This window comes from Stegostoma tigrinum, chromosome 5 (assembly GCF_030684315.1).
Source record: "Stegostoma tigrinum isolate sSteTig4 chromosome 5, sSteTig4.hap1, whole genome shotgun sequence".
Classification (NCBI taxonomy): Eukaryota; Metazoa; Chordata; class Chondrichthyes; order Orectolobiformes; family Stegostomatidae; genus Stegostoma; species Stegostoma tigrinum.
The window spans coordinates 86,360,640-86,377,641 of record NC_081358.1 but is presented as its reverse complement, the minus strand read 5'-3'; the positions used below and the strand labels follow the sequence as shown (position 1 = coordinate 86,377,641).

General features: G+C 47.7%; 1 protein-coding gene across 3 annotated transcripts in view; it reads left to right on the top strand.

Moving 5' to 3' along the window:
• LOC125451905 (cyclic nucleotide-gated cation channel beta-3-like) overlaps positions 1-17,002 on the top strand; it is a 132,246-nt gene that overhangs the window by 48,835 nt on the left and 66,409 nt on the right. For all 3 annotated transcript variants that reach the window (XM_048529640.2, XM_048529641.2, XM_048529639.2), the window contains exons 7-8: positions 16,565-16,615; positions 16,725-16,811. In XM_048529640.2, the coding sequence (XP_048385597.1) occupies positions 16,565-16,615; positions 16,725-16,811 (138 nt within the window). The remainder of the gene's footprint in view (positions 1-16,564; positions 16,616-16,724; positions 16,812-17,002) is intronic.

Sequence of the window (17,002 nt, the reverse complement as noted above, 5' to 3'; positions counted from 1 at the left end):
ACTCAAAGAGGGTTTTCTCAGTTCTCCAAACTGTGTATTCCCCCTTAAGCTCCTCGACGTTCTCTGGGGTCAAGAGAGTCGTGTTGAGCTTCCATGTCCCCTTGCCGGCCGGCTGGTCGTCCTGTAAGTGACAGTCGGCCAGCAGGAGGCAGTGGTCAGAAAAGAACACCGGCTCAACGCCGGTGGACCTGACCGAGAACGCCCGTGACACAAACAGGAAGTCTATCCTTGAGCGAATAGACCCGTCTGGCCGCGACCAGGTGTACCTCCACTGCGCTCTGTCTGCAGGGGTGCTGAAGACGTCGAACAGCTTGGCGTCCTTCACCATGCCCATCAGGAATCTGGATGTGACATCCAGATGACGCCCCACACCCGCTGTCCCCACGCCGGATCTTCCATCTGCATCGAAGATGTAGTTGAAGTCTCCACCTAGGATGATCGGCCTGGACGTAGTCAGCAGGGGTGGAAGCCGCTGCAGGACAGCCAACCGCTCACTCCATACTGCTGGGGCGTACACGTTGATCAGCCTCAGGGGAGCGTTCCTGTAGGTGACATCAGCCTCTAGGAGGCGCCCCCCCCACCACCTCCTGAACTTGAGAGATGGTGAAGTTGCGCACCCACAGCAGAATAGCCAGGCCCGAGGAACGACAGTCGTTACCCCCCGACCAGATCAAAGGCCCACGAGTCCAGGCACCCAACCATTTCCCGTACCTGCTGAGGTGCAGTATTCCGCACTCCTGCAGAAACAGGAGGTCCGCCTTGATGGTGGTCAGGTAGGCCAACGTGGATACACATCTTGTGGTGGACTTGACACTGCGCATGTTAATGCTCGCAACTTGTACCCCCATTGTGGGCAGTGACCGCAGTACCCTCCCCAAGTCCAAGGTCCAGCCCCTCCATCTGTCCCTTCATGCCCATTGCCTGGGCTAACTGCTGGATGCTCTCCAGGCTCAGGAAACCATCCGTGCTGCCTTCCGGGTGGCATCGCCCCATCGGGGGTACGGAGGCAGGAGAGTCCGGCTCTGGGTCAGGCTAGGGACTCGCTGTTTCCTCCTTCCCGCCTGAAAGTTCTGCTTTGGGCGGGCCTCCTCTGAATCTGCCTCGTCAGAGGAGCTCTTATAGCCCCGCTGTAGCTGCCTCTTCCCGGCTGATGGTTGCGGTGCCTGGGCCCGCCAGCGCGCCATCTTCCTTGCTTTCCAGACCGTCGTCCATTCCCCTGGGTCACCTGTCGCCTCCTCCATCGACTCCGGGTTGTCGGGGGGAGCGGAGCCTGGAGGGGCGCTCTGCTGGCCTCGGGTCCATCCTGCGGGGCTGGGCCCTCCTGCACGACCTGGCCCTGCTGCACATTAGGGGGGTCCTTGCAGGGCCCTGGTGCCTTCCTCTCCTCTGGAGGGGCGGGGGGGTTGCCCCGCATTGCCCCTGCCAGCGATCTGGGCGTTGGTGGTCTCCCGCAGCGGGCATGCCCTATAGAGGTGGCCCGCTTCCCCACAAAGGTTGCAGCTTTTTTCTTGTGCGCCATCCTTTGCAAAGTGTCCCTCCTCCCTGCAGTTCCTGTAGATGGTGGCTTTGCAGTCGGCCGCCTCGTGACCTGACCTACCACAGGCATGGCAGACTTTAGGTTGCTTTGCGTAGGTCAGGAAGCCCTTGCTCCCGTCAATAACGAAGCTGGATGGTGGGTGTACGATGTTCACGTCCGCGCCCATCCTCAGCATCACCCTGACCTGCCTCTTACTGTTCTTTTTCTCAGAGAATGGTAAGCCAATCTACCATCCTCTGAGAAAAAGAACAGGAAATGACATCACCAACACAGGAAATGACATCACCAACGCAGGAAATGACATCACCAACCCAAGGAAACCTAAACAGATAAATAGAAAGCCGGATATAACACCAGTGCTTCATTGGAGGCTCACTGATGATGTTACCTAGAATGGTGATGAAACGTCTGGGAACAAACCTTCCAGCTCAGTGAATCAGCTTACATCCGGAACAAAATAAAGACCCACTCTTTTGTGGACCGAGAAGAGGAGACCGCGATTGTGTTGGAGGTGGAAGGAAGACCTTGGGTTGGCTGTGCACCCTTGCAACCGGTGGATCTTAATGCTGGCTTCGGCCTAACACTGGTTCAGTGGAGCAGCCAACCTGCAACGATGGCTGTGGCAAGTGCTCGTGCCCCAGGTCAGGGGGTCCGGAACACCCTCCGTGTTTCCATGAAGAAGGTGGATGAAGGTGCACCTGTGGACCGCGCCTTCTTCGTGAAGAGGGTCCTGTTGGACTGTTGTGGGTTCGCTGCTGCGGACATTTACTGCCTGCAGGATTTCCCCGGAGGAGGTTTTTACGATGTAACCTTCAGGAGTGCCAAGCTTTGCGAGCGCTTCCTGGAGGTTTTCAAGGAGAAAGGAGGTGAGGCCCCCCTCTCCGTATTGACCGCTGTTTGTGATGCCAGTGCAGAGGAGCCGTATGTGACTGTACACATGTACAACCCGCATGTGCCAGCAGTTGATGTCCTGACCTTCCTTGGAAGGTACGTGAAGGTGGAAGGGGACCTAACCGACATCATGGACCCCTTTGGCATCTGGACCAGTAAGAGGCAGGTCAGGGTGATGCTGAGGATGAGCTCGTACGGGAACATCGTACACCCACCGTCCAGCTTCGCGATCAGCGGGAGCAAGAGCTACCTGACCTACGCAGGGCAACCTAAAGTCTGCCATGCCCGTGGTAGGTCAGGTCACATGGCGGCCGACTGCAAAGCCACCATCTGCAGGGAGGAGGGACACCTTGCAAAGGATTGCCCACAAGATAAAAGCTGCAACCTTTGCGGGGAAGCAGGCCAACTCTATAGGGCATGCTTGCGGCGGGAGACCACCTATACCCAGGTCGCCAGCAGGGGCAATGCGGGGCCAGATGTCCCGGAGGAGAGGAAGGCATTAGGGCCCTGCAAGGACCCCACTAATGTGCAGAAGGGCCCAGCCCCGCAGGATGGGCCCGAGGCCAGCAAAGCGCCCCTCCAGGCTCCGCTCCCCCCCTGACAACCCGGAGTCGATGGAGGCGGCGACAGGCGACCCAGGGGAGTGGACGATGGTCCGGAAAGCGAGGACAAAGGCGCGTCGGCGGGCCCAGGAACCGCAACCATCAGGCGGGAAGAGACAACTACAGGGGGTCTATAAAAAGCTCCTCCGACGAGGGAGATTCGGAGTGGGCCTGCCAAAAGCAGAAGCTAAAGATCTCAAGGGAGAAAGAAAGCAGCACCACGCTTTCAGGTGATGGGAGGCGTCCTGAGGCTCCCTCTGACACCCAGCCACATGCCGCTGGGGCCCTGGAGGGCACCCCGGAACTTCCAGGCGGGAAGGAGGAAACAGCGCATCCCCAGCCTGACCCAGAGCCGGACTCTCCTGCGTCCATACCCCCGACGGGGGGGATGCCACCCGGAAAGCAGCACAGACAGTTTCCTGAGCCCGGAGAGCATCCAGCAGTTAGCCCGGGCAATGGGCATAAAGGGACAGATGGAGGGTCTGGACCTCGGACTTGGGGAGGGTACTGCGGTCACTGCCCACAATGGGGCTACGAGTTGCGGGCGTTAACGTGCGCAGTGTCAAGTCCAAAGCAAGATGTGTGTCCACGTTAGCCTACCTGACCACCATCAAGGCAGACCTCCTGTTCCCGCCGGAGTGTGGGATACCGCACCTCAGCAGGTACGGGAAATGGTCCGGCGCCTGGACCTGTGGGCCTTCGATCTGGTCGGGGGGTAACGGCTGCCGGTCCTCGGGCCTGGCTATTCTGCTGTGGGTGCGCAACTTCACCATCTCTCAAGTTCAGGAGGTGGTGGGGGCGCCTCCTAGTGGCTGACGTCACCTACAGGAACGCTCCCCTGAGGCTGATCAACGTGTACGCCCCAGCAGTAGGGAGTGAGCAGTTGGCCGTCCTGCAGCGGCTTCCACCCCTGCTGGCTACGTCCAGGCCGGTCATCCTAGGCGGAGACTTCAACTGCATCTTCGATGCAGATGGAAGATCCGGCGTGGTGACAGTGGGCAGGGGGTAGTCAACTGGACCTCACGTCCAGATTCCTGATGGGCACGGTGAAGGACGCCAAGCTGCTCGACGTCTTCAGCACCCCTGCAGACGGAGAGCAGCGGAGATACACCTGGTCTCGGCCAGACGGGTCTGTCCGCTCAAGGATAGACTTCCTGTTTGCGTCACGGGCGTTCTCGGTCAGGTCCACCGGCATCGAGCCAGTGTTCTTCTCTGACCACTGCCTCCTGCTGGCCGACTGTCACTTACAGGACGACCAGCCGGCCGGCAAGGGGACATGGAAGCTCAACACGACTCTCTTGACCCCAGAGAATGTCAAGGAGCTTAAGAGGGAATACGCAGTTTGGAGAACTGTGAAACCCCTCTTTGAGTCTCCGGGTGACTGGTGGGAGACAGTGAAGGAGAACATCAAGAGGTTCTTTGTCCTCAAGGGTGTTCGGAAGGCGAGAGAGAGGCGGGGAAAGCTGTTGTGACTCCAGAAAAGGATGCAGAACCTGCTCCTTCTACAGTCAATGGGGGCCAATGTCACGGAGGACCTCCGCAAGGTGAGGGGCCAACGAGCCTCGCTCTTCGCCGCGGAGGCCTCCAGGATAATTTTCCGGTCCAGGGTCCGCTCCGTGGAGCAGGACAAGACGTGCTCACGTTTCTTCTTTCAGAAGGTGCACAAAGAGAGCTCCGTGCTTAGCTGGCTGAAGGAGGACGACGGCTTGGTGACTTCGTCTCGGCCCGACACTTGAGGATCAGCAAATCCTTCTATGCCAGGCTGTACGACACGAAGCCCACGCACAGCAGCCACCGAGTCATTCCGGTCGTCTATCATGGAGGTCTTAGACGACGGCATGAGGGAGTGGTTGGACTGGCCGATATCCCTGGACGAGCTGACCAGACCCCTCAAGTTCATGGAGAGGAATAAGACTCCCGGGAGCGACGGCTTACCAGTCGAGCTGTATTCCGCTCTGTGGGACCTGGTCAGCCAGGACCTGCTGGAGGTGTACAACAGTGCGCTTCGGGCAGGGGAAATGTGCAAGTCCATGAGGAAGGGCATCATCACCCTCATTTACAAGAGGAAGGGGGAGAGGGAAGAAATTAAGAATTGGCGTCCCATTTCACTATTGAACATGGACTACAGAATCCTGGCCAAGGTCATAGCCAACCGGGTCAGGTCTGTCCTGGAGTCGGTGATTCACCCTGACCAAACCTGTGCTGTGCCAGGCAGGAAGTTCGCTGAGAGCCTCGCGCTCATCAGGGATACGATCGCCTACGTGCAGGACAGGCGGGTGGACACCTGCCTTGTCAGCCTGGACCAGGAGAAGGCTTTCGACGGGGTCTCTCATGCTTACATGAGGGAAATCCTCTCCAAATTAGGGTTCAGGGACGGCATCCGCAATTGGATCCAGCTGCTCTACACCAACATCGTTAGCGCAGTCTCGATCAATGCGTGGGAATCGGACAGTTTTCCCGTCAGATCTAGAGTCAGGCAGGGCTGCCCGCTCTCTACTGCCTTGTTCGTGTGCTGTGTGGAGCCCTTCGCTGCATCCATCAGGAAGGACGTGAGCCTGAAGGGCGTGACTATCCCAGGCAGCGGAGGCCTTCAGGTCAAGACCTCCCTGTACATGGACGATGTCACCGTCTTCTGCACCGATCGTCGGTCGGTGAGTAGGCTGTTGGACATCTGCGGCCAGTTTGAACTGGCCTCGGGTGCCAAAGTTAACAGGGGTAAGAGCGAGGTCATGTTCTTCGGGAACTGGGACGACCGATCCTTCATCCCCTTCACCGTCAGGACAGACTACCTGAAGGTGCTGGGTGTTTGGTTCGGTGGAGCTGGGGCGTGCACTAAGACTTGGGAGAAGCGTATCACCAAACTGAAGCAGAAGCTGAGCAGGTGGACCCTCCGGTCCCTCTCTATTGCGGGGAAGAACCTGGTTGTCAGGTGCGAGTGGCTTTCGGTTGTATGTGGCGCAGGGCTGGCCTATTCCCTGGACCTGTGCCGCTGCGGTCACCCAGGCCATCTTCCACCTCATTTGGGGGTCGAAGATGGGCCAGGTCCGCAGGGACACCATGTACAAAGACCTGAAAAATGGGGGAACGGACGTACCGAACGCCACCCTCGCCCGATGGCTACCTTTGTGTGCGGCTGCATCAAGCTATGCGTAGATCCTCAGTATGCAAACACCAAGTGTCACTACTTACTGAGGTTCTACCTGTCCCCGGTGTTGCAAAGGATGGGCCTGGCCTCATTGCCGTGGAACGCTCCGAGTAGTTGGACCGTCCCATACCACCTGTCCTTCGTGGAGAAATTTTTGAAAGGAAACACCTTTGACCACAAGGCCGTCAGGCAGTGGTCAGCACGTCGTATCCTCGAGACCCTTCGAGAAAAGGAGAGAGTGGATCCCATCGTGTGGTTCCCCACGCAGACTGCCAAAGTCGTTTGGCAGAATGCCTCATCGCCAAAACTTTCAAACAAGCACAAGGACGTTGCTTGGCCGGCGGTGAGAGGGGCTATGCCAGTGAGATCCTTTATGCATGCCTGGAATCTCTGTCCCACCGCACGCTGCCATCGAGGTGGCTGCAGGGGGGACGAGACTGTCGATCACCTCGTTCTGGAGTGTGCCAACGCGCAGGCAGTCTGGAGGGGGATGCAGTGGTATTTGTCAAGATTCGTCCTGAGCAGCTCCGTGACATGGGACTCCGTGCTCTACGGGCTGTTTCCTGGGACGCACACCGTGACCATCATCAACTGCGCCTGGAGGTCCATCAATGAGGTGAAAGACGCTCTTTGGTCTGCCCGCATCTTGCTGGTCTGCCAGCTGAATGAACTGACCCCGACCGAGTGTTGCAGACTGGCGCACTCCAAGGTCCAGGACTACATGCTGAGGGACGCGCTAAAGCTTGGGGCAGCCGCCGCCAAGGCGCGGTGGGAAAAGACCACGGTATGAAACCCCTCGTCCAGAATAGAAAAAAAGGGCCCTATCTGGTAACTGGGCCCAACTGGCGCCTTCCCCAACTGGTCAGGGGGCCAACGGGAACTGTGCGGGGAGACGACTGCCGGGGTATTTTCTTTGTTTTGTTTTTTTTTTCTTCTTTATTTTGTTTTTGCCTTTAGTTGGTGTACATACGCGCTGGGTAACCCAGAGTGGCTTGCATGACTGGGTAGAAATGTTTTATTTTTTCTACATTCTATGAATAAAGTATAATTTTTCAAATAAAAAAAAAAGTGACGAAACGTCTGAAAACTAACCTTCCAGCTCAGCGAGCAAACTCACATCCATTATTTCACCATGTTTGGATTGTACAGGATATCCCAGCTGTGCATTTATTTTGATTGTGTCCTGAATCTAAGAGACTACTAACTGCCAACTTTCGGGGTCCTGATGAGTTAGCCTCCTGTCACAGCAGCAGGAAGAGTTACAGCGCAGAAAAAGGCAATTCGGCTCATAATATCGGCGCTAGTTCTCTGCAACGCCACCGCAGCTTATTCCACTGCAGTTTGTTCCAAGAGTTCTACACAAAGTATAAAGCCCAGGATTCAAAATGCCTTATTCTCAGCTTGCTCAGTCTCTTCTATTTCTTCTGTTCCTGCAGCTCTTTTAGGATTGTGCTTTTTATTTGCCTTCTCATTACTAATAAATCACAAATTCGGTTCATCCTTTTCTTTCCTATTTTAGACAACAATGAACCTATAAGGTCATCTCCTCATCCAAGCCAACCCAGGAGAGACCAGGATTAATAGATTTCTTTATAGTTACCAGTCCAGCAAGTGGCTGTTCATCTGCACACAATAACTCTTCCTATGTTTGATAGACACACCATTCAGCAAAATAGTGACTGAATGTTTTCCTTTTATATGAATTGGTATGCAACAGATGTTACTCCCATATTCTAGAATGCTTGTAAGGATGTTCCTAGTAATTACGCACCAACCCTGTAAACATAAGTGGTAAGATTTTAGAAATAATAATAATTAAGAAGAGCCAACAGGGATTCGTAAAAGGCAGATCTTGCTTAACAAATCTTGTCAAATATTTTGTTGACATAAGAGTAACAGAAGGTTAATGAGAGAATGTAATGTATGCCATCAATATGGATTTTTAGAATGGGCTAAACAAAGTACCACATTAAAAGCTCATAAACAATATTGTTGTCAATATTGTGGTGCAGGAAAATCAATGGATGCAAGAATTGACTTAAGGGCAGCACACAGCAAATTATGGAAAATAGTTGGCTTTTCAGACTGGAGGATGGCAAACCATTGTGTACCACAAGGATCAGTGCTAAGACCATTATTTTAGATGCATGCAGATGACTTAGATATTGAATACAGAATAAACGTTGGCAATAACAATTTGGTTTGGTAGCCAATGAAGACATACCAATCAATCTATAGCAACAAGATATCGATATCCTAGCAAAATAGACCGATAAGACAAAAATGGGATTGAATACAGCAAAATAGAAGAAGGTGTATTTTGTCAACAGGGACAGGGAAAGATAATGTAGACTTAATCACACATGTCTAAAAATTTTGGATGGACCTGGGTAGTTGGTGGGTGGTGTTTATGACCATTGACCTTTGATACGGCATATCAGGGAGAATGTAAGCACCCCAAAGAGGTGGGTGAGGGCAGCGAAATAAAGGAAATCTGCAGTGGATTAGGTACTCAACGCTGCACTACTGTTAGGGAAATCCACAGAGAACACAGCCGACTTTCAATGAGCCTTCCATCTCAAGGAGGGAGAATCAAGTTTAAATATGGAGACAGCCATTTTATGACCTCATCAACAGTTTACCAACAGCGAATCGATCCCCACCTGATGGTGAGGCTGCCAGTCCACTGTAGGCAGTCACCAAGCAGCGGCCTGGATCAGGGAAGTGGTTTTTACTTCAAAGAGAGGGCCATGAGTAGGGGACGTGGTCTGTGTAGACACAGTACTTCGTTCAGAGGTTAAATTTTACTCCATTTTAAATGATCTGTTATGGTATGGAACTTGCTGAAAAAAGGCACAATCTGCTAAACCTTTTCACCTTGCATTCAACAGGGCAATTCACAAGAATGCTAATTTAAAGCAAAAGCATTGCCAAAAAGAATACAAGAAATGTTGTTGACAGTTAATTTCCAGACTTTGTTTAAATTTTAAACCAGGCAGGTTGACTCTGCTAGTCTGTTCTAAGAAATGAATTCCCAAATGACTGTCATCTACTTTCATGGACTCATGGTGTACAGAAGATGCCTTTGACTCATCAAGACTGTACCACCAAAAATACAATAAATCTAAGATAATAAAATGCGAGGCTGGATGAACACAGCAGGCCAAGCAGCATCTCAGGAGCACAAAAGCTGACGTTTCGGGCCTAGACCCTTCATCAGAGAGGGGGATGGGGTGAGGGTTCTGGAATAAATAGGGAGAGAGGGGGAGGCGGACCGAAGATGGAGAGAAAAGAAGATAGGTGGAGAGAGTACAGGTGGGGAGGTAGGGAGGAGATAGGTCAGTCCAGGGAAGACGGAGAGGTCAAGGAGGTGGGATGAGGTTAGTAGGTAGATGGGGGTGCGGCTTGGGGTGGGAGGAAGGGATGGGTGAGAGGAAGAACAGGTTAGGGAGGCAGAGACAGGTTGGACTGGTTTTGGGATGCAGTGGGTGGAGGGGAAGAGCTGGGCTGGTTGTGTGGTGCAGTGGGGGGATACTGCATCCACTGTACCCGGTGTGGCTTCCTGTACATTGGGGAAACCAAGCGGAGGCTTGGAGACCGCTTTGCAGAACACCTCCGCTCAGTTCGCAACAAACAACTGCACCTCCCAGTCGCAAACCATTTCCACTCCCCCTCCCATTCTTTAGATGACATGTCCATCATGGGCCTCCTGCAGTGCCACAATGATGCCACCCGTAGGTTGCAGGAACAGCAACTCATATTCCGCCTGGGAACCCTGCAGCCTAATGGTATCAATGTCGACTTCGCCAGTTTCAAAATCTCCCCTTCCCCTACTGCATCCCTAAACCAGCCCAGTTTGTCCCCTCCCCCCACTGCACCACACAACCAGCCCAGCTCTTCCCCTCCACCCACTGCATCCCAAAACCAGTCCAACCTGTCTCTGCCTCCCTAACCTGTTCTTCCTCTCACCCATCCCTTCCTCCCACCCCAAGCCGCACCCCCATCTACCTACTAACCTCATCCCACCTCCTTGACCTGTCCGTCTTCCCTGGACTGACCTATCCCCTCCCTACCTCCCCACCTATACTCTCTCCACCTATCTTCTTTTCTCTCCATCTTTGGTCCGCCTCCCCCTCTCTCCCTATTTATTCCAGAACCCTCTCCCCATCCCCCTCTCTGATGAAGGGTCTAGGCCCGAAATGTCAGCTTTTGTGCTCCTGAGATGCTGCTTGGCCTGCTGTGTTCATCCAGCCTCACATTTTATTATATTGGATTCTCCAGCATCTGCAGTTCCCATTATCTCTGATACAATAAATCTACTTTAGACTCGGTTGCTGAGTTGAGACAGACACTGCATGTACATGTTCTTTCTGTCTGCAAAGAACAATGCCCTGTGTATTAATATATGTGGATTCCAGTACACAAAGGTGAAGGACACTTCAAGTCTAACAGGTAATCCAAAAGTAATTGTCAACATAATTTATCACACACTTAAGGTTATCCTGCAAATGTCAATTGTGGAATCACATCTCATGTTGGGCACTTTTGTGTGAGTTTTGCAAGGTTGTGCATGGTGAGTACCCTGGCTTGATGTGACCATTTGAAGGATATGCTCAATACATGATGCCTATTGTGAAAGTAAGAAATATGATATACAAATTTTAGTGCTAGTGTGATTCCATGTATGTAAGCCATACATCCTAAAGGCTGACAGATCATAACAAGCAGCATATCCCTTTGGCTGCCTGAGTGTGTGAATGACTTACAGGCCCAACTCTTGACCTCAGCTCAATTCACAAAATTCAGTTCCTTGAAAGAGTAGTTAGCAAAGCACATGTAATCTGGAGTTTCATAAATAGAGGTATTAGAACAAAAGCTGGTTGTTACTTTGAACATTTATAAAGTTCTTGCAAGGCTGGGACTAAAACATTGCATGCGCTGCACTTTTGGAAAGAAGTGCGGTTGCTGAAGAGAATGCAGGGGAAAGTTATCAGAAGTGATGAGGAATTTTAATTCTAAATTTGAAGAAGCTGGAGTTTATCTACTGTCTATAGACAATGGTAATCAGGAGTGAAAACTCTAATCATCTAAATTCATGGCATCCAGGTCATTAGGCAAAGGTTTACTTCAATAAGCTAATTTGGGGTGGCATGGTGGCACAGTGATTAGCACTGCTGCCTCACAGTGCCAGGGACCTGGGTTCGATTCCAGCCTCAGTTGACTGTCTGTGTGGAGTTTGCACATTCTCCCCATGCCTGCCTGAGTTTCCTCTAGGTGCTCCGGTTTCCTCCCACAGTCCAAGGATGTGCAGGTAGGGTGGATAGGCCATGCTAAATGGCCCATAGTGTTTAAAGAGGTGTAGATTAGGTGGGTTATAGGGGGATGGGTCCAGGTAAGTGCTCTCAGGTTCACTGTGGACTTGTTGGGCTGAAGGGCCTGTTTCCACACTGTAGGGATTCTATGAAAAAAATTACTTCACAGCATATCAAAACAAAAACAGTAATTGCACAGATAGACTACTTATTTCCAGCTCTTATATTGTGACAATCATTAGCCACAATCCTAAATTTATGAAAATTGGACTATGTTTGAATATCCTCATGTAGACATCATTAGTCCTCGTGATATTATTTTACTGATGCATGCACCAAAGCATACACAGCAGTACATTTGGAAATGCCAGTTCTGATTTGGCTGATGATTGCACTCTTTTCCTCCAGTAAGCAAAAGTCGTATTTTTTTTAAATTGTGCCTTTTTAAAGACATGTCCATATTTACAGTACTTCTTCAGTTTCTGCATAAATATTAAATTGGCACATATTTGAATATTGCTAAAAAAAAATCCGCTATAGTGTTGCACACTTCAATATGACAATCAATTAACTGAGCGCAGCTGACAAAGGACTTGTGTGACTGTCGTCTTAAGAGACAAGTACATTGTCAATCTGTTTGCCCACTGTCTCTGACATTTATAAGAAACAAATAAAATCAATGTTTGCATTTGACGACACTTCCTGGAGGAGCAGTGGCACTGATTTTAAAAAAACATGCAAAAACAATCAAAGCTATCTTTGCAAATTGTACTGATAGAAATGGGTTACTCGCTGCAGAAGATTGTTGACATGCGTGACTTTATTCAACTGGCACAAATCCTTACTGTATTTCTGTAGGCTTAATTTATCCACTCTTTTTGGATCATTGAACATTTTTGTTGATCTCTTTCCATGTCTAGGGGTTGTAATCAGTCTTCACATGCATCCAGCTTGTGGCTTTTATGGTTGTGAGTGCTGAGCAGCAAAATTTAGCTGTCTTTCTTTCCACAATTGTGTACATCAGCTCCTTTGTGGCATAAAGATCTGAAATGCAATTCATGAGAAAGCTGCTAAATGGTTACTACATCTTGTTTCCACAAAGCGTATCATACTAGAAGTCCCATGGCATCACCTAATTTATTGTGTGATCATTGTAGGCATTGAAAAGATACAAAATAAGCATTAGCAACACTGATTCCTGACTGACCATAATTCTGAAAGTAACAATGGAGGAAAAATTCTGATGTGCATACCACAGGCTGCCATCAGAACCTAGTTCCTTACAGTCAAAAGAAATTTACCCATGCAGTGAATCACCTTAATTCAGAAAGGGGTCGTGGAGATTGTTGCAGCAATCCCCAAGGCAACATATTGACCAATCAAGATCTCTCTTCTTTGGGCGGAATTTTCACTTCTTTGCTTGGTGTGGCATGAGCAATGATGAGAAGTTTGGGTGAATACAGAATGAATGAAATAATCAGAATCTCAACATGAAGGAAAATATCTGTTCAAGCTTTAAATGGTGACTTCAGAATTCACAAGTTAGAATGATTTCTGGTAAGCTAGTGGTGCAATAAGGCTTCTGAGCCCAGGGCTCGTCTGCTCCAGCAGTTATTCTTTTTGTTATTTTTCTTTTGTCATCAAACCAGTCAGTGACCCCTTCACATACTATATAGAGCGGCATTCCCTTTCTATATTTGGTTTCTTGCATCCAAGTTCTAAAGAGATCCAAAGGAAAAGCTTCCACATTGTGTTCCTTCCTAGCAAGGTTTAAGTTCTGAACTACCAAGAATTTTGATGGTCATGTCATAAAAATGTACATCCCCAGGCTACAAGTTAAAATTAATAGATCTAGTACTGCATAAGACTATCTGATTCTCCAGTACGTTGCAAAGATGGGACTTCCACTTGCTACTTGCATCTCATTAAAATCCAATTTAGCTTGTAGAGTACATCAAGGATTATAGCAGGGAGCAATGTTTTGCACAACCAAACTGGAAACAGACTGTTTTAAATCTAATAATATATAATGCCATAAGATTAATAGGAAATCCCATAACTGAGTAACCTGTGAATGGTTGTAGTCACAGGATAGTAAAATTTCAAATTAAGTTTGAGGGAGAGCAAATTTGGTCTTAAACTGGTGTCCTCAACTAAAATAAGGGAAATTAAAGAGGTGTGAGAGTGGATGAGCAGTAGTAGACATTTAAGCAGATATTTCACATCACTCATAAACAAATTATTTCCGTCACAGAGAAGGACTTGACGAGAAAGGGTTAGTACCCATGATTAATAAGGACAGTCGAGGAGAGTATCCAATCACAATCCAAAGCTGACAAAGTGATGAAATCTAATATAAATCAAAGTACTGTGGATGCTGAAGATATGAAACAAAAACTAAAATTGCTGGAGAAACTCAGCAGGTCTGGCAGCATTTCTGAGGACAAAGCAAAGTTAATGTTTTGAGTCCAGCGACTCTTCCTCTGAACCCTTCAGAGTTAACTCTGCTTTCTTCCCACAGATGCTGCCAGGCCTGCTGAGTTTCTCCAGCCATTTCTGTTTTAGTGACAAAATCCAATGATAGATCAGTGAGTGGGGAAAATTTTGGGATCCAGTAACAATTGACTAAAAAGCTAATAAAAAGAGAAAAAGCTGATTATGAACATAAATTGGCACAAAATATATAAACAAAAAACAAGAGCTTCTAAGGATATAAAGCAGAGTTGCTAACGTCAGTGTGGGACCCTTGGAGGATGTAACTGCGGAACTGATAATGAGAAACAAGGAAATAGCTTACAGTTTAAATCAATATTTTGCATTGCTCTTCAGAGTGGAGGAAATTTTAAGTATCCCAAAGATTACAGATGAGCAACTTGCTAATGGAAGGAAAGATCTTATGTGGCTCAGTAGTTAGCACTGCTGCCTCACAGTGCCAGGGATCCACGTTTAATTCCTGCCTTGGGTGACCATCAGTGTGGAGTTTGCAAATTCTCTCTGTATCTGCATGGGTTTCCTCTGTGCGTTCTGGAGTCCAAAAATATGCAGATTAGGTGGATTGGCCATGTTACTTTGCCCATTGTGTCCAGGGACCTGCGGGTTATGTGAATTATCCATGGGAAATGCAGGGTTACATGAATAGGATAGGGGGCTACATCTGGGTGGAAAGCTCTTTCGAAGGCCAGTGTGGACTCAATGGGCCAAATGGCCTGCTTTCACATTGCAGGGATTGTATGAGTCTCTATCATGAGTTCTAGTTATTGATACTATGGTAGAAAGTAAAGTTCCTCTAAATTTACTGAATAAAATCTTCAAATGTTGGCCCCTCGTCTTGTACCTTCAGCTAATGGGAATAGTTTTTTTATATAGCTCACCTAAACCTGTCACAGACAACTATCGAATTTTCTTTGTTCCAAAGAAAATAAAGTCAGCTTCTCTAACCTAACTTTGTGACTAAACTCACTCATTGCCTCTACATCCTCATGTGGAGCCTCAATTCCTTCAAAACAAAAACTAAAAGCACTGCAGATGCTAGAAATCCAAAACAAAACCAGAAATTGCTGGAAAAGCTCAGCAATTCTAACAGCATCTGTGGAGAGAAATCAGAGTTAATGTTTTGGGTCCAGTGACTCTTCTTCAGAGCTTCCTTCAATTGTGGTGATCAGAAGTGAATGCAATAGTTTCAAGAACAGTTTCTTCCCCATTGTTATTTGACTTCAGAATGGACACCTCAAATTTCAAATCTAATGTTGATCTTGCGTTTTGTGCACCTTCTTTGCAGCCATAAGTTTGTATTCCTCACTCTGGCCTGCGTTTCATAGGAACACAATAGAGATTTGACACGAATAAGCTAATTCAAATAAATCATTACAACAACTTAGACTGCAACTTCTCAATTCAAACCACTACCTTTGAGTAGGACAAATGAAACAGACACATGGGAGCATGCAAGATCACCTCCATGCCATTCACCATCCTGACTTTGAAACATATTACAATTCCTTCAGATTCACTGAGTCAAAATCCTTGAATTCCCTCCCCAAAAGCATTGTTGGTGCCCTGCAGTTCAAGAAAGCAGTTCACCGCTGCCTTCACAAGACCAATTAGAGATGACCAATAAGAGTTGGCCCAGCCAACAAATCTTATGCCTTCGGAGTGAATAAGAAAAAAGCATTTCAATCTATCTGTAATACATTTTCAATATTTTCACTTGTCACTGTACCAATCCAGTAGTATTCTGGTAATGTTCCCAAGAAGACTAATATCAGACTCATAACATTTTTCAAAAGGCTTTCCAATTTCTGTGTTTATTTATCAGCTAAAATCAATTCTTGATTATTCTAAGCTCAAAAGTAAACTAATGTCTTTTAATGTTTTCTCTCTCATAGCCTTAACTTCCACACTATAAAACAAAACTTCCATTAACTTCCAGGAGGGCTTGTAGTCATCTGCGTTTTGACACAAACTGATTATTAAATCATGGTTTCAGAAGACAGATTTACGTAATTAGTAAACCCCTTCAGAAAAATTAGGGCTATACCATATGTCATTAGTTTGAAATGCAAACTCTTAAAAAATGATTTTAAGATATAAATCACACACCTTTCAACACAAATATAGTTTACGCTTGCAACAAAACATAAGTTAGAGGCACTAGGGATGGAAAATCGTGGGAAGAAAATTAAATGAGCGTTTGTGGCTCACCAGGACTTGGTACATCAGATGCTTCACTTCAATAATACCAACCTGTTGTATTATTAGCCACAGTGGGAAGCATACAATCTCAGTGCTATCTTCACTCACCTTTAATACTCCAGAAAGTAGGAGCTGCTAACTCTTGTTTGAATGAGGAATAGAAAGTACAGCCTACTGTTGGGATAGAAATTTTACATAGAAATAGTTAGAAATTGGACATACTTAAACGGGAAACAATTAATACTGAAATGAAGTGATAGTAAACGTTCTGTGTCCAAATGTTATATTTACTCATTTGTCATACAAAATAAAACATAAAAAGCAAAAGGTAAAAAATATTTTAGTTGTATAATACTGATCTCATATTTTACTCTGTCTTGTTTAGAGTAATAAAGAAGAAATAAAAAAGAATTATGTGCAATCATTAAGATTCAAGGTAAGCATGCACTTAGCTATGAAAATTCAACCAATTAGCAAATTTTTTTGACAAAGTTTCTTTTTGATGTTTAAGAGTATGCTTTCAAATTTAAATTCTGTTTCCTTAGCTTGATCTGGCATCAGTAATTCCATTTGATTTATTCTACTTGGTGTTTGATTGCAATCCCCTGTTTCGACTGAATCGTTTACTTAAGGTAAATACACTTTGGTTTCATAGTGGTCAGGGTTCAAATTAATTCATGCTGTAGTATAAATCTCATCCTTTTTCTGGTTTATGAGCCTGCAGAATGTGTATGGATTACCAAGAGCCGGTAAGATTAATAAATCATATTTGACATGGGTAAAGTTTGACTACCTATTGAATAAATTGGAATGCACAATCTTA